Source organism: Microtus oregoni, unplaced genomic scaffold (genome assembly GCF_018167655.1).
Source record: "Microtus oregoni isolate MIOR12 unplaced genomic scaffold, Mior012 000011F_ref0000422, whole genome shotgun sequence".
NCBI lineage: Eukaryota > Metazoa > Chordata > Mammalia > Rodentia > Cricetidae > Microtus > Microtus oregoni.
The window spans coordinates 42,880,160-42,900,717 of NW_024543070.1; the positions used below are offsets into that span (position 1 = coordinate 42,880,160).

Sequence of the window (20,558 nt, forward strand, 5' to 3'; positions counted from 1 at the left end):
TCTTAAAATCCCGAAAACAGATAATGGGGGTGAAAGCTGAGAGATCAGAGAAGTAGTGCAGTTAGCCCCTAGAGAGACCTTTTACCTCCACCAAATTTTCAGACTGAAGAGACGATCCTGTTGCTATGAATCCTCAAACTGAATGCTCAGACTGAATCCTCTGACTGCGTCTGAGCTCCTGTCTCCTTCTGCCTTATATTCTCCTCTCCACCAGCCAGATCCCTCTTCTCCCCACTGCCCTAGTCCTAGGATTAAGGGCCTCTGATCCCAAGTGTGGGTTCACCTTTGTGTGAGCTCTGTTTCTCCTTTAGACAAGATTCAATCTCATAGAGCCCTTTAGCTCCCAAGTTGGCCTTGAACTGACAGAGATCCATCCGCCTCTGTCTCCCAAGTGGTGGGATTAAAGGTGTGTGCCATCAGTGCCTGGCTTCTATGACTAACTAGTAGCTTATCTCTGCACTCTGATCTTCAGGCAAGCTTTCTTTGTTAGATCACAAACAAAATATTAACTATAGTTGATGTATTTTCCTATAGAAATGTTTAATTATAACCATAGTGAGTGTTACTTAACTATTTAATTTACATCATATCTATTTCTAAAATAAAAATTAAATTTGTATTTAATTTAAAAAAAATAGCTAGCATACTGATCATAAAACACAGAATACTTATTGTTTGTTGATATATGTTAAAGAGCTGTTTTCTTTTTAAATTCCTTGCCCTTACCCTGTAGATACTTACCTTCAGCTAATCCCAGTGAGAACAGAACCAGCTCCAATGTGGATAAAAGCTTGGTAAGTATTTCTTGTTTTCAGTTTGGTTTTTATTTTTAAACTCACATAATGTATTTGTGTGCATGATATTGAATAAGCATATGTATTACAGATGAATGTGCAGTTAGTGAGTTTAGATACTTATGACACTTGTTTGCTTGTTTGTTTGAGATGGGGTTTCTCAGTGTAGCCCTTGCTGTTGTGGAGATCTGTAGAGAGATCCACCTCTGCCTTTTGCCTCCTGAGTGCTGGGATTAAGCCATCATTTTCGGACATAACACTTAAATTATTCTCTACTCTTCGGTATGATTTCTTATCTGGCTATAAAATGGAATTTTATACATACACATATATGAATAAGTTATAAATTGTTACTGATTCACAATTACTGTCCTTCAAATCTTTGAATTAGGAATGTATATAAATCATTTTATCATTAAGGAAGTTGGAAATTGAACCTTGTGGCATGACTATCATCTTAACACGCTGGAAGCTGAGGTGGGAATGTTTAAAGCCAGTCTGGGATATGTAGGGTTCCAGGTCAATCTGGGCTGCATCAAAATGAAACTGATGAAAAAATAAGGTAGTAGGCAGGGAGGATTACCAGGCAGTACGCATAACAAATTAAAGGGTTTTGGATGAATAAAGAGGTTCTGTGTGTGCGTGTGTGTGTTGGCAAAATACACACAACACAATTTATCATTTTAACTAATTTAAGTATATAGTAAAATAACATTAGGAACCATCACATAGCTTTGCTAACTGTTCCTCTCTTGAACTTTTTCATTATTCTAAGATGGAAACTGTATTTATTGATAACTACTCATATCATTACCTCAGGTCCTAGTTACCACTACTCCACTTTTTCTATGAATTTATTTTAATATCCTCCTATAAATGGAATTTATTTGCCTTTGTGTGACTGGCTTATTTTATTACCTTAATTCACCCATGTTGCAGTGTGTATTAGAATTTCCTTGTTTTTTAAAGCTGAATGGTGTCTCAGTGGACATGAATACCACATTATGTGTATATATGCATTAAATGAAAGGACGTTTTGGGGGTTTTTGTTTGTTTGTTTGTTTGTTTTGATTTGTTTTGTTTTTGAGAAAGGGTTTCTCTGTGTAAGTGTAAAAGCCCTAGCTGTCCTGGAACTATCTCTTCTAGACCAGGCTATCCTTGAACTCACAGAGATCCACTTGCCTCCCAAGTGCTGGGATTACATGTGTGTGCCACCACTGCCTGGCCTGCAAAGAATTTAATAAAGGGACTGTTCTGCTACAAACACAAATCAAATGGAACATAAAGGTTGGGAAAGCACCTCTGGATTAACAGCAGTGGAAAGTCATTGCTCCTATACTACTGGGAGCAAGGAGAGAAAATTGTGTTGCTATCGCTGTTAGAAAGCCTGGCATTATAGAAGAGGAACACTGAATATAGAAAACCAAAACACAGCAAAGAAGGGTATTGGGAAAGTAACTTGATATCCCCACCTTTCTTGTTTGTTATTTTCTCTTACGTTCTGAGACTAATCACAGCACAACAGATTCAGGTAATATAGACTGTAGGTTTGGAAAATAGAGACTAACTAGTATTTTCAGCATAACTTAATTTGTTTATTCTTTGGGATTTGGAATATATGATAAGTAAATATATTATTAAGGAACTTGGTATGTTCTAGTTAGGAATTCTTACTGTTGATGTGGCTAAAAAACAAACCTGACTTCCTTCCTTAAATTTAAGAAGATCCTTGTGAGTTAAGTAGAACTTTGCTGGGAAAAATGCCTACTTTTAGGAATAATTGTTTTGTTATCCTTAAAGTATTCTTTAAATACCTTGTGTACACAGGGTGCTTTTTATTTGCTTTTGTTTTTGGTTTGGGAGTTTTGTAATACTGGGGATCCAAGCCAGTGTCTTATAAGCTTGACTACTGAGCTATAGCCTCATTGTTTTACTAATATACTTTTAATCACGAAGCAAAGGAGTAGCAAATATTTTTGGATTTCTATTTTACATTTTTTTCAAGATTTAAAACTTTTATGCTTATGTGTATATGCCTGGATATATGTAAGTGCAGCATGTGACTGCAGGTACCTGTGAAAGACTGCAGAGCGCTTTCGAGCACCTGGAACTAGAGCTACAGGTGGTTGTGAGCTGCCCAAAACTAGTGCTGGGACCTCAGCTCTGTTTATAAGTGCTCTTAACTACTGCTGAGCCCATTTGCTGGTTTTGAGGCAAGGTTCTAGTAGCTCTTACTGGCCTTAGACTCAGTATCTAGCCACAGGTGACCATGAACTTGATCCTTGTGCCCCTTAATCTTAAGTGTTAATCTCACAGGTACAGGTCACTTACTTCCAGTTTATGTGATACTGGGGAAGTCAGGGTTTCTTGTGGCCTAGGAAGTGAGATAGTCTCATAGCTTAGGATGGCCTCTAACTATCTATGATGACCTTAAACTTCTGGTCTTTCTCATTCGACCTCCAAAGCACCTGGAGCCATTGTTTTTAAAAGTGGTAGAATTGTTTTCCTATTGATGTATTTTCTTTTAAAGGTAACAGAGAACAGGATAAAAAGGAAGTGAGAAAAGGGGGAAGGAACCTTTACTGCTCTAGTCATTTACCTTTTCTGCTCTAGTCATTTTTTATAAAAATTATTTGAGAGAGAGAGAGAGAGAGAATGTGTGTGTGTGTGTGTGTGTGTGTGTGTGCAAGCAAGCCAGCCACATGTATATAGGTCCTACCTTTGCAGGTCAGAAGAGGGTATCAGATCCCCTGGAGCTGGAGTTATAGGCATTTGATAATGGGTACTGGGAATTGAACTGAGCTCATCTGAAAAAGGGATAAGTGTTCTTAACCACTGTGTCATCTCTCCAGCCCCTGGTGACTTTTTTCTTTGGAGGTTTTTTGTTTGTTTGCTTGTTTGTTTTTGTGACTTTTTCTAATCACTTGATTTTTGAAAATCATTTTCTCCTTCCCCTTTCTCCCTTCAAGTACTCCCTTATACCCCTCCTTGTTTTCTTTCAAACTTGTGGGCTTTTGAATTTTTGATAGTGATATTTCATTTGTATTTTAATAAGTAAAGCTTGTCTGACCGTCAGAACGCAAAACAGCCACACTAGTCAGCCATAGAGGGCCAGGTGGTGCTTGTGCACACCTTTAATACCAGCAGGCAGGGATAAGACAGGAACTTAACTCTTTCAGTCTGAAGATTTCAAAGAGGTAAGAGCTCTTCAGTAGCTTGGCTGCTTTGATTTTCTGATCTTCGGGTTGAACCCCAATACCTGCCTCTGCATTTTCATTATTAGTGTTTACTGTTTTCATTACAAAAACTGTTGTCATAATATATAACTAATAGGGGCTCAGAAATTATTAAAATGAAAATACTTCTTCCTAGGGACAGTAACAGTATTTTTTTGTAATCTTGCCTTTCTTGGATTTTCTTTAGGATGTAAGGTAACTAGTACTTCAGTAAATCTTCAGTTTGGTTTATTTGGTTATTCTGGTTTGTTTTGTTTTGTTTTGTGGTTAGTCTGTTTTTAGTTTTTTTTTTTCTGGTGATTGTAAATTTCTCCTAGTGATTGCTGCCTATTGATTATTACTATTCCTTTGTAGTCCTATTTATGTTATCCTAGAAATGTTGGACCCTAGAGTCCAATCACCGAGGAGGAGTCACCCCAAGATACCATCTCTCAACACCACAGCTGATGTAAAAGCATGAGGATTTTATTAATTCTGTCATGACAGGGTCTTCCAGCATTTTTGAGGCTAGAAAGACCCCGAATGGCTGGTACAGACTATTTTTAAAGGGAAAAACCACAGAAGAAAGGGGTGTCTGGGGGTTCTTTAACTGTTATGATTGGCTTATTCAAAAGGACTGTTACCAATAATTGGCTAGAGAGTGGTTGCCAGATGAGATGAGGTAAGAGAAAACATCTGAGGGTCACTTTGCCCCTTTCCCAGGGCCTAAGTCAAAACATCAGTCAGTGAGTCAACACCTAAGGGTTATCTTGCCCCTATTCAATAAATGAGTTCTATTTGGAGAACATTCCCAACATTTTAGTACGTATATTGTCAATTGTTAGGTCCTTGGTTCCCAGGGGGAAGTGGGGAGCATTACTGCTGAGACTGAGAGGGCTCAGAATTGTCTTAAAGTTTCACAGAAATAAGTATAAAAATCTGCTATTTCATATTCAACTCTTCTTGAAAGTCTTATCTGAGATGAAAATTACAGAGCCAAATAAAATGAAGGTTTTTTTTATTGCTTTAGATACTGACTTTTTAGTTTTCTTTCTTTTTTTTTTTTTGGTTGTTGTTGTTGTTGCATTTACCATTATAATTTCAAGCTTTTATAACTAGTGTTCTCATAATTGTAATGGTTTAAGTAAAACGCTGTAGTTCCCGAGGGCCTCTGTGGTCCCAGGCGGGTGGGAGGTGGCGGGTGAGAGACCTTGGCGGGGCTGTCAGTGGGGCAGCAGGTCGCTCGAGGAGCTGTGGCTGGTGAGGGAAAGAGGCGGATAGGCATGCCATGCAGAGAGAGTCTAGATACAGTTTATTCAGAAGGTTGTGGAAGGAAAGGAAAGAGAGGAGAGGTAGAAGGAGAGGAGGGGGGAGGGAGAGGCCAGGAGAGAGGAGCGGGGAGAGGAGAAGAGGCCTCAGCCACCTCTTCTGAAGAGAGTTGAGGTAGAGAGGGCAGGCTGGAAGCAGAAAAGGGGAGTGGGTGGGACTTGTCTCTTTAAAGGGACAGGACAGACCATTACAATAATTCTTTTTGTTTTCATGACTTTTTGAATTTTCAGCTCTCAGTGCATGATCCCCTTCCACTGCTCAATTAATATTAAATGTTTCCCATAGTTGTGAACTTGTCTGTGTTTGTATCTATAGGAACTCATGAATGCCCATTTTATTTCTCTTGGCTCCATAACTAAATCTCTCTCCTTCTGGATACTTGACATACACATCAAACTAGACCAGAGCTAAATTCATGGTCTTTTTCTGTGCAAACCTTCACTGACAATATTCTGGGTTTCTTGCTTTTCATAGTAGTAGTATCTCTATTCTTTTTTATTCGAATTGTTTTCTAGATTTATCTTCTAGCTAATGGGCATGATTGTTTTTTCTTCTTCATGCTTAGAGTCAGGGTTTTGCTATATATCCACATTTTCTTGCCTGAATCATTTCAAGTATCTTTTTTTTAATTAATTTATTTATTTATTAAAGATTTCTGCCCCCTCCCTGCCACCGCCTCCCATTTCCTTCCCCCTCCCCCGATCAAGTCCCCCTCCCTCATCAGCCCAAAGAGCAATCAGGGTTCCCTGCCCTGTGGGAAGTCCAAGGACCGCCCACCTCCGTCCAGGTCTAGTAAGGTGAGCATCCAAACTGCCTAGGCTCCCACAAAGCCAGTACATGCAGTAGGACCAAAAACCCATTGCCATCGTTCTTGAATTCTCAGTAGTCCTCATTGTCCGCTATGTTCAGCGAGTCCGGTTTTATCCCATGCTTTTTCAGACCCGGGCCAGACCCAAAAAGAGGAACATGGAATGTACTCACTCATATTTGGTTTCTAGCCATAAATAAAGGACATTGAGCCTATAATTCATGATCCTAGAGAAGCTAAATAAGAAGGTGAACCCAAAGAAAAACATATAGGCATCCTCCTGAATATTAACCTTCATCAGGTGATGAAAGGAGACAGAGACAGAGACCCACATTGGAGCACTGGACTGAAATCTCAAGGTCCAAATCAGGAGCAGAAGGAAAGAGAGCACAAGCAAGGAACTCAGGACAGCGAGGGGTACACCCACACACTGAGACAATGGGGATGTTCTATCGGGAACTCACCAAGGCCAGCTGGCCCGGGTTTCAAGTATCTTCTTATCTGGATACTTTTCCTAAAATTGGGGTGTGTGTGTATGTGTGTGTTGTTGCATTTGTGCGTGCAGAGATCAGATCCAGTATTGTCTCTGTTGTTCTCCACCATATTCTTTGATTCAGGGTCCTCACTAATCCTAGAGTTCACTCATTGGCTGAGATAGCTGACCAGGAAGCTTCAGGTGTCATATTGTCTCCTCCCTGTCTCGTACTGGGATTACAACCATGTGCCACCATGTCCAGCTGCTTATGTGAGTGCTTTTATAGCAAGCACTTCTTAATAAACTAAAGTGTAGCCCTGGAATATTATTTTAGGTTGTCAATATTATGCCACAAAATATAAATTTAGGTTCTCAAGTTTTATTGTGGATACGAGGATGTCCTACTTCTTCAAATTCGATATGAGTTAATTCCTCTGTGATGTCTTGTGCTATACTTGATTTTTTTCCCATTACCATATGTAATGTTTTCTTCTCTCCTTTTGGACTCTTCATTCTTGCTAAAATGCCTTTTTTTCTATCTCCTTCTCCTTTAGGCTAATTTTGGGATCTGTTATATCTATCTGAAAGGATGTATATTCATGCTAAAATTAAAAGTGACTTCTCTTCTTTGTAACACTGTTTACACTATTATTATTAGGACACTGTAATATTTTGTGCCTATGTCTTTGGATCATTGTACATTATTAACTGGTACATAAAACACAAAAATGTTCATATTGGGCTAATAAGTGTATTGATATATATGCATTATGTCCAATTATATTGAGAAAATAGCAATTAATATTATTGAAAGATAAAGGATTAAACTAAATAATCCTATTTCAAACAGCCATATAATAATAACAAAAGGTATTACTTTTAATTTCTCTAAACATTAATAGAATGAAGGACTTTTTTTTAATTAAAGCAGGAAAGTTTACAGAAAACAATCTACAAGCTTGAAGAACAACTGCATAATGAAATGCAATTAAAAGATGAAATGGAGCAGAAGTGCAGGTGAGACTGTCCTTCAATGATGTTCTCATTAGAAGTTATGTATATACTTTACAACATATACTCTATAAATACATGGAGGTATATACAAGATTAATGTAAAAGTTTCTATTTATGCACATCCATAAAAAGTGTCTTGGCTAGAATTGAAAGTAATATATATATTAATGGCTTGGAATGCAGATTTTCAGTAGAGTAGGTACTTAGCATACACATGACCCTGGGTTTGATCCCTAGGACTACAAAAAAGGAGAGGAAGAAAACATCTGTTTTGGTGTTAGTTACATGCATGTTTTCTTTAGACTATTTAAGCTCTATTTGCTGTGGTAGCATTAAAAAGTGTGTTTAGTTCTAATTCATTTAGTTGCCTCGTTCATTATGTTTCCCTCCTGTTTTAATTAGCTTCTTGAAAGGGCTTTCTGAAGTGCAAAATAATCTTATAAGCTAAAATTACTCATTTTTGTACTTCCCCTGGGATTTTCTAGAACATAGTTTGTTGATTTTCTTTTTACTGTTTGAATCAAATTTTATTGATAACATTTATTTATGATACAGAGCAGTGGTTTTCATCTTGTCAATGACAACTCTTTAGGGATCAAACAGCCCTTCACAGGGTTCAACTAAGGCTGTCCTGCATATTGAATATTTACATTACAATTCGAAATAATAGCAAAATTACATTTAAGAACTAGCAATGAAAATAATTTTAGGGTTGGGGTCACCACAACATGAGGAACTGTATGAAAGAGTCACAGCCTTAGGAAAGTTGAGAGCCACTGAAATAGAATAATTGAGGTATTTTAAAATAACCTAGCATGTTGGTACTTGTCAACTACAAATAATAACTTTATAATTACATTTTATGACTTATTGAATAAGTGAAATATAATTGTAACATATTCTGTTCAGTAAATGGAATTGGGAAAAGTTGAAAGCATATGAAATAATTAAGATTTTCTTTCCCTATCTTTCCTGGTACATTATATAATTAAGTGTATAATTTAAAACAACTAAAGCCAGGATTTGGAAGGAGTTTTTAAGAGTAAAGTATAGAAATGAGGAAAGGAATAGATACAAACTTACATAAATACTGAGACGTATCTACAGCAAAAACAAACAAACAAACAAAAAAAACAGGGACAGTAAAGATGGCTCAACAGTGAAGAATGCTTACTGCTCTTGCAGCAGCTGTGTGGAATGGTCACAACCACCTATAACTCTAGCTTCAGGGAATCTAACACCTTCTCGTGGACTCCATGGTCATCTGCAACACCTTGCATACCTGTACACACATTTTAAAATAAGTCTTTAAAATTTGAAGAAATTAAGCCAGACGGTGATGGTGCACACCTTTAATCCCAGCACTTGGGAGGTAGAGGCAGGGGGATCTCTGTGAGTTCTAGGCCAGCCTGGTCTACAAGAGCTAGTTCCAGAACAGCTAAAGCTGTCTAAAGCTACAGAGAAACCTTGTCTCTAAAAAACCAAAATAAATAAATAAATGACCGAAGAAATTTTTAAAAGTATCTGGTGGTGTTGGTGATACTGGGTTTGAGGAAAAAATGAGAATAGCCATGAGTGAATAATAGTCATATAAAAGCTAGGCTGTGAGTTTGAGGCCAACCTGGTCTGCAAGAGCTAGTTCCACGTCAGGCTCCAAAGCTACAGAGAAACCCACACCTCAAAAAACAAAAACAAAAACAACAAAAAAAAAAATCATATAAAAATTTGTAACCTCAAGAAATGGAAATGACCAGTTTAATTAACTAGCTTTTAGGAGGCTGAGGAAGAGGATTAAGAATAATAGCCTATTTAGGCACTCAAATAATTTTAGTTACATTCATTCAACAAAGATTTCAGTTTGTGTCAAAATAATGTGTATACCAACAATGTAGTGCTAAATAAAAGAAGATATAGCCCCTCTTTGTGTGGAGTTTGTAAACATAACGGAAGAATTATGAATTAGTATGGTATATGGTAAATTAGGAGAAATGATACAGGAGCATATTAGAAGTATGCAGTGTTTGATAGCCCACATATGTAATCCCAGCACTGAGGAGGTAGAGCAGGAAGATCACAAGTTCAAGGCTAGCCTGGATTTTATATACAACCATGTCTGCTGCCTTTAAAAAAAAAAAAAGACCAAAAAAAAAAATGAGGGTTGAATCAGCAGATACCTATCCTACTTTATTGGATGTTTTGGGCTGGAGAGTTGGCTCAGAGGTTAAGAGCATTGCCTGCTCTTCCAAAGGTCCTGAGTTCAATTCCCAGCAACCACATGGTGGCTCACAACCATCTGTAATGAGGTCTGGTGCCCTCTTCTGGCCTGCAGGCATACACACAGACACAACATTGTATACATAGTAAATAAATATTTTAAAAAAATAAAGACCAGAGCTGGAAAGTCGAGTAGCAAGAGTAGTAGGAAGTATTAAAGTCCAGGAATTATACTTATGTGTAGGCCTTGTAAGGGAACCTGATGAGCTGTTAGATAAGAGTGCCAGAGAGAAGCTTAGGCGAGTATGCAAGGTCAGAATATTAAAGGCCCTTTTTTTTTAAACCAGATAAGGGATTTGGAATTTACCGTGTGGTATGATAGAAATACACTAAAATCACTAAAGAAGTAAAAAATGGTTATCCATCATCCACTGACATTTAGGCCAGGTGGGCATGGCAACTACCTGTAATCCCAATACTCAATAGATATGGCAGAGTTGAAATCTTTTGGGCAAGCTGGCTACCTAGTCTGGGAAAAACTGACAAACTCTGAGTTCCCAGACTCCCTTTAATTAAAGAAATGGTGCATAATCAAGGAAAACAGCTGATGTCAATTTCACATCTGTGCACCTGCACACACATACCCACAAACATACACACCTACAGATTAAAAATAACTCCCAAGGTATTTGGCAATACTTGGCCTTTTTTTATGTTTTACTTAATGGGTTATAAAAAATGAGTCAGGGATACTAATTCCCTGTTGATATATAGTACTTGGGCATTCTAGAAGAAAAGCAATAGTATGGAAGGGAGCCATATAGTAGTTTTGAATGTGTAGAATGAGGAATTTGAGACATTCACATGAGTACATACGTACACAGGATGTGTAGAATAGTGATTCTCAACATTGCTAATGCTGTGACCCTTTGATACACTTTCTCATGTTATGGTGACCCCCTCAATCATAAAATTATTTCATTGCTACTTCATAATTTGCTATGATTATGGAAATATCTTATATGAAGGCTATCTAACATGAAGAATATCTGATATGTGACTCCCAAAGAGGTTGTGACCCTCGGGTTGATTCCCACTGTGTTAGAAGGTCAGAACTATTCTTAGAGCCAAAGAAAACAAATTGTGGCTTTAATACTCTTTGAGTAGATCTCAGAATTTTGCCTGCATTGTCCATTGGTGCACTTATTTGCTGTGTGGCTTTTTCATCATTTACTTAATGTTTTACAGCAGATTGAATGACTGACTTTTACTTGATAGCAATTATTGTATTAAGAACTTGATGAATACTTTTGGGTGGTGGTGGGTTTTGAGTTAAGGTTTCTTTGTGTATCCTTGACTGTCCTGAAACTCACTCTGTAGACCAGGCTGGCCTCAATTTATAGAGATCTGCCTGCCTCTGCCTCTTGAGTGCTGAGATTAAAAGCGTGCAGCACCACTGCCTGGTAGTTGAAGAATTCTTAATCTGAGGTCCTTAGACTTTCTCCCCAAGAGTACAGATGTACAGTTTGATCTCGGAGGAGAAAAAGTAACCATTTTCCTTCAATTTATTAATATTGTATATATCATTGCAGAGGCACATGTTTTTGGTAATTATGTGTGTGAAGGATATTAGACTGGAACCCAGCTGAGATCATGAGGCATACAGCAAGCAAGCAAGCACTGTTATTGCTGACCCATCTTTCTGGTTCCAGAGTATACTTTTTCTTTTCCCCAAGCAACAGTCTACAGATAATAGACAGTAGCCATGAGTTTTTGCCAACAGGAGTCAAGATGTTTTCCAGTATTACTATTGCTGCATTATCTGTGCATATCACTTATATTCATCACGACTTTAAATTATTGCTACTGCACCATGCCATTTAGTATATTAATAAGTAACTCTTTTTGATATAATTGGTTTCTTTTAATCATAGTAATATGTATTCCTTTAAAAAAATACATTTATTGTTCCACAGAGAGAGAGAAAAAAATTTTTAAGAAAATCAAGTGAAAAAGAAAAGAATGTGGGTGTTAACATAACACTGGGTAATGAAAGTAAATGTATTTATAATCTGTACTGTTTTTGTTTTTGCAGAACTTCAAACATAAAACTAGACAAGATAATGAAAGAATTGGATGAAGAGGTACTTTTTAGTTTACTAAGTATTTTTTGTCCCCTTCGCAATGATCATTTCTAAAGAAAATTTTGAGATCCCAAAACTTAACCAGAAAATTAAGATAAAAATTTTAAAATTTTACCTTAGACTCTAGGTTCAAGAGTACAGATTATAGTTTAGGTTTTTTGTACAGCTTTATTCTATGACCATGTTGAAATTTTAGTACATAGATTTCAGTTTTGTGGTTTTTGATAGTTGAAAAGCAAAAAAGAAGCAAGAGATCAAAAATAGAAACTGCAATTATGTCAGAAGAGACAGATTAAGAAGAAAATATGAAATATTTCAAAATGATTGATATAGACTTGATACCACATAACAAGTAGGGCTTAGAATTGGATTTAAAAGTGTTCATGTTTTTCCTGCCAGCCTGGTTCCATTAGCAGAGAAACAGCATTTCCTACTAGATACTTGTGTGCAAATATATAATAGATTTTTACATTTAGTTAAATTTTGTACTGTGTGTGATGACTTTCCTAGGCAGAAACAGATAATCTTTATAATTCTAGTGTATAATTTCCTTTTTTTTTAAGATTTAACTTTGATAAATTTCTTTGTTGTATTTTTCTTTCCTGAGGTAAATGTATCTATTAGTGGTGTTTTTCCCTTTAACTTGTGGCTTAGGATATAAATGTAGTCATCTAAAGATTTTGGACAGCATTTTACCATTAGCTGCAGGTCAGTATGAGCTTAGTCTCGGTTAGCACTGTATATTTCATTCTCAGTGTTTCAGAGAATCAGTCCTAAATTCAGATGAACTAGGTTTAAGTTACTTAGCTTTCTGAATTCAAGATCGAGAGACTGTCTTAATTCTTAAATTAGCATAGTCCTACTTAAGAGAGGCAAAACTCTTCCCTCTTCTTACCACCAAGTATAGCTAAAACTTCTATACATTAAATGTAAAACAAATGTGAAGAGATCTTGAAAATGTGAAGAAACCTACACCTCTTGGGGGTATTTGATTCCCAAGAAAAACCACAAGGATGTGGGACCGAGGCTGTACATCAGTTTATAGAGTGCTTATGTAGCATGAGTTCAGTCCTCAGGACCTCATACAGGAATGGTAGCACAAGTATATAATCCTAATACTTGGGAAATGGAAGCTGAGGAACAAAAAGTTTAAGGTCATCTTCAGATGTTGGCAAGTTCAGGACTAGCCTGAAACACATTAGACTCTGTCTCAGAAAATAAAATAAATAGTACAAATACTATGGGTCTCCCCTCCACCAGCCTCAAAATTCAAGAGCAGACTTTATAGAATACAACTACATCATTAACAACATCTATTCAGTTGTGGCAGAATATACATTCTTTTCAAGGGGTTAAGGACCACATGCCAAGACAGATCTATACAGAGCCATAAAGTAAGCTTAAAAGAATCAGAATGTCCTGACCAAAATGTAATCAAGTCAGAATGAGTAACAGTCAGCAGGAAAAATAAACACATGGAAGTTAAATGATGAAAAGAGACACTCCGAAGGGGGATGAAAAATACATTGGAATGTTAATTTTTTGAGCTGTTATGTTTAAAAAAAGGTTGAAGCTTTTCATTATTGAAAAGCTTACATAATGAAGTCAAAATACAAAATCAAAATTTGTGAGATGCAGTTAACACAGTACCTAAGGAGAAGATTATAGCATACATGTTTATACTAAAAGAAAAGTCGCTAATGACTAATCGTAACAGAAGCAGTGAAAAGGATAAAAGCTGAGGTCCGTGCAATTGGAAATGACAGTGAAGAAAATAGATGGAACAAAAGAACTTGTTTGAAAAAATCCACAAAATTGGCAAACATCTAGCAAGAATGACAAAGGGAAAACAGAACCATCATCATGAATGAAAGCAAGTGTAAGGAATGATGTTAACAATTCTAAACATGTTGTTTAAATGAATTAAGTTATTGCAAAACACCCAACATGCCATAAGTCACACAGTGTAAAATAGGTAATTTCATTATTGGTGTATAACAGTAAGGAAAGTGAACCCATGATTTTAAGACTTCCCACCCCCACAAAAATGTGATCTCAGTGACCCAGTAACTTTACTAGAGAATTCTGCCAAGTTTAAATGAAAACACCTCCATATAAGAACACTTCCTAATTTATTTTGTTAGACTGATAACCTTGTACCAAATCATAGTCTACAGAGAAAACTAGGGAACACTATCACCCACAAATGTAAGTCCTTAGCAAAACATTAACATAGATCTCAGCAGCACATAAAAAGATAATATATCTGACTATAGTTTATTTCAGAAATGTAACATTCATTTAATATTTTAAACAATCAGTGTAATTCACTATATTAATAGTCTAAAGAAGAAAATCCAAATGATCTTACCAGTTGATACAGAAAAAGCATTAACTAAAATGCAGTATCCATGGTAAAAATGAGTTAGAAACTCAAGTTGATAAACAGCATATATTTAACATATAGTTCATTTTGCTTCATACCTAATTATAAAAGAGTACATGCTTCCCTTAAAGTCTGTGATAGCAAAAACACATCAGTTCTCATCATTATTTAGCCAGTACTAGAAGTTAGAGTCAGGACAATAAATCATATAACCAAAAAAAGATCAGAAAGGAAGAGCTAAGCCTGTAGAGATGTTTTATGCAGGAGACACAATGGTTTGTTTAGAAAAATGGTAACTGTAAGTGATCAAAACTGGCCAGGCAGTGGTTGTGCATGCCTTAATCCCAGCACTTGGAAGGCAGAGGCAGGCAGATCTCTGTTAGGACAAGGACAGCCTAGTCTGTATAGTGAATTTCACAGAGAAACCCTGTCTCAAAAAAAAAAAAAAAAAACCTGATCAAAATTGCATGATACTGACTGAAGACTATCAGGAAAACAGAATGAAGAACAGAAATAAACCCTCAAAGTTATGGCCCACTAACCTTTGACAAAGTTGCAAAAGCATTTCAGTGGAGTAGGAGTTCTTTAAACAAACAGTATTGGAGTAATTGTAAGCCAAGAAAGATCTGAACCTTAATGTGTCATGCCTTGTGACCACTAACTTAATTGTAGGTTTAAACGTAAATGTAAAGGTGATGACTCGTGCTTATAATCTTACCGCAATCTCCTGCTTGCTGAGATTATCCATGTGTGGCTCAGTAGGCAGAGGCTCTTGTATGTAGACCTAATAACCTGAGTACCACCCTACATCCTATAAGGTGGCAGGAGGAAGTAGATTTCTAAGAGTTGCCCTCTAACCTTCACACACACAATGAGTTTAAAGTTAAAATTGCAAAATCTTAGAACTGGAAAAATGGAGATCTATATCACCTCTACAAATCTTTCTGATAATATCTTACATAAAAGTTAGTGGTTGCTTATAGATGGGAAAATCTAGAAAAGCACCTAGTAAAGCAGAATATTCTGATGCCAAGTCTTAAATGTAAAAGCAAAGCAATGAAAACTGCCAACAGTGGTGATGCTGTTGATGGTAGTTTAGACACAGAAGATGATCTGTGTCTAGATCAAGTAGGAGAGTCTCACGTTTTTGTAAGATACATGCTTTATCTGTTACTGCAAAGCTGTCATTACAGTGTACTGCATGAGACTCAGGATGTGGCTGAGCATGACTGTACCCTTAGTTTGGTAAAGCAGTGCAGAGACAGATGAGCCATAGTCTCAGTGAGAGACCATATCTCACATGACTCGTGGAGAAACAATAGAGGAAGGGACCTGATAGCTATTACATCCACACGTATACTGTAGCCACAACGGGAAAGGATAGAATATGCAATCTGATTTTAAGCAAAAATTGCATCTTAAGGTTTCATCTGAAATATTTTTAAAGAGCAGACTATCAGTATTGTTTGCAATTGTAACTGTTCTCATTATAATTTTAGGGGAATCAAAGAAGAAATCTAGAATCTACAGTGTCTCAAATTGAGAAAGAAAAGATGTTGCTACAACATAGAATTAATGAGTATCAAAGAAAAGTGGAACAAGAAAATGAGAAGAGAAGAAATGTAGAAAATGAAGGTAAATTTTTTTTTTTTTTTTTTTTGGAAAAAATGCTTGACTAGGCCGGGCAGTGGTGGCGCACGCCTTTAATCCCAGCACTCGGGAGGCAGAGGCAGGCGGATCTCTGTGAGTTCGAGGCCAGCCTGCTCTACAAGAGCTAGTTCCAGGACAGGCTCCAAAAAAAGCTACAGAGAAACCCTGTCTCGAAAATCAAAAAAAAAAAAAGAAAGAAAAAAGAAAAATGCTTGACTATCTAGGCAAACACTACCCCTGAACTAGAAGTTTATTAAGCAATTTGATAACAATGATTTATTTCTAATTTATTTTATAAATGTACTTATATGTATATATGATGTATACATAAGGCTCTTCACATGGGATTGATAAAAATGTAATATACTCAGTGATATAAAGATATTGAATTATTAGCTTAACAGAAGAAAATAAATCATGTCATTAAATATGTATTTCCATAGATATACATGTGAAAACATGTGTATGATATATTTAGTTCCATCTTAGATTATTGATTCATAGAGTGTCCTAAGAAGGCAGAAACTAATAGTAGTTCTGGGAGAAGAGCCAGTTAAGGAAGAAGAAACAGGGAAGAATCCTTGTTATACTATTTACTATGTTTTGATTTTTCGCCATTTTAAAAATACTGAATTATTCAAGTAACTTTACTGCTCAACAACAAATAAAAAACTACCTTTATAACTGAATGTGGTGGTACATTCCTATATACCAGCACTCAGGGGGTTAAGGCAGGAGGGAGAGTCACTTGAGCTCTTGTGTTTGAGAAGAGCCAGCAGGGCATGGTAAATCAAATCTCAAAGCAAAGGCCAGGGCACTCAGCAAAAGGAATTTTGAATTTTTGCACCAGTAGATTGGTCACATGAAGGCCATAAAAGAATCTAGAATGCTATAATAACAGAATCAAAGCTGTCTTACTCTGTATTATAAAATTCAGTTTTGCTTGTTGTTTTTTGTTTGTTTTTCAAGACAGGGTTTCTTTGTGTCTCCCTGGTTGTTGTGAGTCTAGCTCTGTAGACCAGGCTGGCCTGAATTCACAGAGCCGCCAAGTACTGGGATTAGAGATGTGTATCACCACTGCCTGGCAATGCTCTATTTTTTGATGGATTTAGAATATAAAAACTTGTAAGATAGAATGTGATTTGGGGAGTGGGAATGGACCTGATTTCACTGATTGTTGTCGTCCAAGAATAAATTTCATTTTTTTAAAAAAAAAATTCTTTTTTAATAAAAGCATGTCATATCTACATACTCTTTGACTTTCTAGTCTCCACACTAAAGGACCAGTTGGAAGACTTACGGAAAGTGAGTCAGAGCTCACAGCTTGCTAACGAAAAGTTGGCACAGTTACAGAAACAGGTAAGTTCTTCAGTGGGGTCTTTTTAAAATCATAGTTAATTAAAAGAAACATGATCATGTTTGGTCAAAATTCTTTCTTTTTTAATAGTTAGAAGAAGCCAATGACTTACTTAGGACAGAATCAGACACAGCTGTAAGATTAAGGAAGAGTCACACAGAGATGAGCAAGTCAATTAGTCAACTAGAGTCCCTGAACAGAGAATTACAAGAGAGAAACAGAATTTTAGAGAATTCCAAGTCACAAGCAGACAAAGATTACTACCAGCTGCAAGCTATATTGGAAGCTGAGCGAAGAGACAGAGGGCATGATTCTGAAATGATTGGAGACCTTCAAGGTAATACTTTTTCTCATGTAAAGTATATGCCACATAAAATTTACCATTTTAAGTTTTTGTTTTATTTTATTATTATTGTGATCTCTGTGATGCATGATAGGCAGAGCTGTGTGTTGCCATGGGGCACATATTGGTGGGGTGGTCAGAGAAAACTTGGTAGAGATAGCTCATTCTCTCTACCTTAACTTGGTTTCTCGGCATTGAACTCAGGTAGTTAGGCTTACGTGGTAAGCCTTTACCAAAAAAGCCATCTCATCAGCTCCCATTTTAAGCATTTTTAAGTGTATATTTCAGTTTCATTAAATACATTCAACATTACTGTACATCTGTCCGCAAATCTCCAGACCATTTTTATCATCCTATAGTAATTACTTATTACACAGTAACACTCATTCCTTCCTCCCTGCAGTGCTCTATAGCCACCATCTTACTTTCTGTTCCTGGGAACTTGACACTCCATGCTCCTCATACAAGTAGAAATCAGTTTTCACCCTTCACTTTTTTTTAAACTGATTTTTATTGAGCTCTACATTTTTCTCTGCTCCCGTCCCTTCCTATACCCTCCCCTTCAACCCTTTCCCAAGGTCCCCATGCTCCCAGTTTACTCAGGAGATCTTGTCTTTTTCCTTCCCATGTAGATTAGATTTATTTAAGTCTCTCTTAGAGTCCTCACTGTTGTCTAGGTTCTCTGGGATTGCGATTTGTGGGCTGGTTTTCTTTGCTTTATGTTTAAAAACCACTTATAAGTGAGTACATGTGAAAATTATCTTCCTGGGTCTGGATTACCTCACTCAAAATGATGTTTGCTAGGTCCATCCATTTGCCTACAAGATTCAAGATGCCTTTATTTTTTTCTGCTGTGTACTACTCCATTGGGTAAATGTACCACATTTTCCTTATCCATTCTTTGGTCGAAGGGCATTTAGGTTGTTTCCAGGTCCTGGCAATGACAAACAGTGCTGCTCTGAACATAGTTGAGCACATGTCCTTGTGGCACGATTGAGCATCCTTTGGATATATACCTAAAAGTGGTATTTTTGGGTCTTGAGAAGGTTGTTTCCTAACTTTCTGAGAAACTGCCACACTGACATCCAAAGGGGTTGTACCAGCTTGCATTCCCACCAGCAATGCAGAAGTGTTCCCTTTTCCCCACAACCTCTCCAGCATAAGTTGTCATCAGTGTTTTTGATCTTGGCCATTCTTACAGGTATAAGATGGAATCTCAGAGTTGTTTTGATTTGCATTTCTCTGATGACTAAGGACATTGAACATTTCCTTAAATGTCTTTTAGCCATTTTAGATTTCTCTGTTGAGAGTTCTCTGTGTAGGTCTATACTCCATTTTTTTTTTATTAGATTATGTGTTCTTTTGGTGTCCATTTCTTGAGTTCCTGGTATATTTTGGAGCTCAGACCTCTATCTGATGTGAGGTTAGTGAACATCTTTTCCCATTCTGTAAGCTGTCATTTTGTCTTGTTTACAGAAGCTTTTCAGTTTCAGGAGGTCCTATTTATTAATTATTTCTCTCAGTGTCTGTGCTACTGGGGTTATATTTAGGAAGTGGTCTCCTGTGTCTTCAAGTTTACTTCCCACTTTCTCTTCTGTAAAGTTCAGTGTAGCTGGCTTTATGTTGAGATCTTTGATCCATTTGGATTTGAGTTTTGTGCATGGTAATAGATATTGATCTATTTTCATTCTTTTTATTTATTTATTTTTTTGAGACAGGGTTTCTCTGTGTTGCTTTGGAGCCAGTCCTGGAACTAGCTCTTGTAGACCAGGCTGGCCTCAAACTCACAGAGATCCTCCTGCCTCGCAAGTACTGGGATTAAAGGCGTGAGCCACCACCGCCTGGCCTATTTTCATTTTTCTACATGTTGATATCCAGTTATGTCAGCACCATTTGTTAAATATGCTTTCTTTTTTCCATTTGATATTTTTTTGCTTCTTTGTCAAAAATCAGGTGTTCGAAGGTGTCTGGATTAATATCCGGGTCTTTGATTTGGTTCCATTTGTTCTCCTGTCTGTTCTTATGCCAATACCAGACTGTTTTCAGTACTTGTAGCTCTGTAGTAGAGTTTGAAGTCAGGCATTGTGATGCCTCCAGAAGTTCTTTTATTGTACAGGATTGTTTTGGCTATTCTGCGTTTTTTTGTTTTTTGTTTTTTTTTTTTTTTTGCTATTCCATATGAAGTCTAATACTGTTGTAGTAGGAGCGGCGGGCTGCGTCCCCGGCACCCGGCTGCCCCCACGGCTAGCTTTACCCGAAATAATTACACGGAAACTATTCTTTTAAACACCGCTTGGCCCATTATATCTAGCCTCTTTTAGGCTAACTCTCACACCTGGACTAGCCCATTTCTTATAATCTGTTTAGCCCACGAGCTGGCTTACCAGGAATGATCTTAACCTGAGTCTGCCTGGAGTGGGAGAATCATGGCGACTCCTTGACTCAGCTTCTTTCTCCCAGCATTCTGTTCTGTTTACTCCACCCACCTATGTTTTAACCTATGAGGGCCAAGCAGTTTCTTTATTGCTTAACCAATGAAATCAACAGATTATATATGACACTCCCCCATCATAATACATTTCTTTCAAGGTCTGTGAAGAAATTTATTGGGATTTTGATGAGCATTGCGTAGAATCTGTAGATTGTTTTTGGTAAGATTGCCATTTTTACTATGTTAATTCTGCCTACTCACGAGCATGGGAGATCTTTCAACTCTCTGGTGTCTTCTTCAGTTTTTTTCTTCAAAGATTTAAAGTTCTTGTCATACAAGTCTTCCACTTGTTTGGTTATTTACTCTGGGATATTTTCTGTATTTTGTGGCAGTTGTGA

At 37.0% G+C, this 20,558-nt stretch overlaps 1 protein-coding gene across 2 annotated transcripts in view; it reads left to right on the forward strand.

Moving 5' to 3' along the window:
- Positions 1-20,558, forward strand: part of LOC121453250 (rho-associated protein kinase 1) — a 127,858-nt gene that overhangs the window by 64,397 nt on the left and 42,903 nt on the right. The window contains exons 11-16 of one of the 2 annotated variants that reach the window (XM_041659843.1): positions 734-794; positions 7,550-7,638; positions 11,945-11,993; positions 15,879-16,014; positions 17,297-17,388; positions 17,477-17,723. In XM_041659843.1, the coding sequence (XP_041515777.1) occupies positions 734-794; positions 7,550-7,638; positions 11,945-11,993; positions 15,879-16,014; positions 17,297-17,388; positions 17,477-17,723 (674 nt within the window). The remainder of the gene's footprint in view (positions 1-733; positions 795-7,549; positions 7,639-11,944; positions 11,994-15,878; positions 16,015-17,296; positions 17,389-17,476; positions 17,724-20,558) is intronic. The other variant, XM_041659844.1, reaches the window with a different exon arrangement.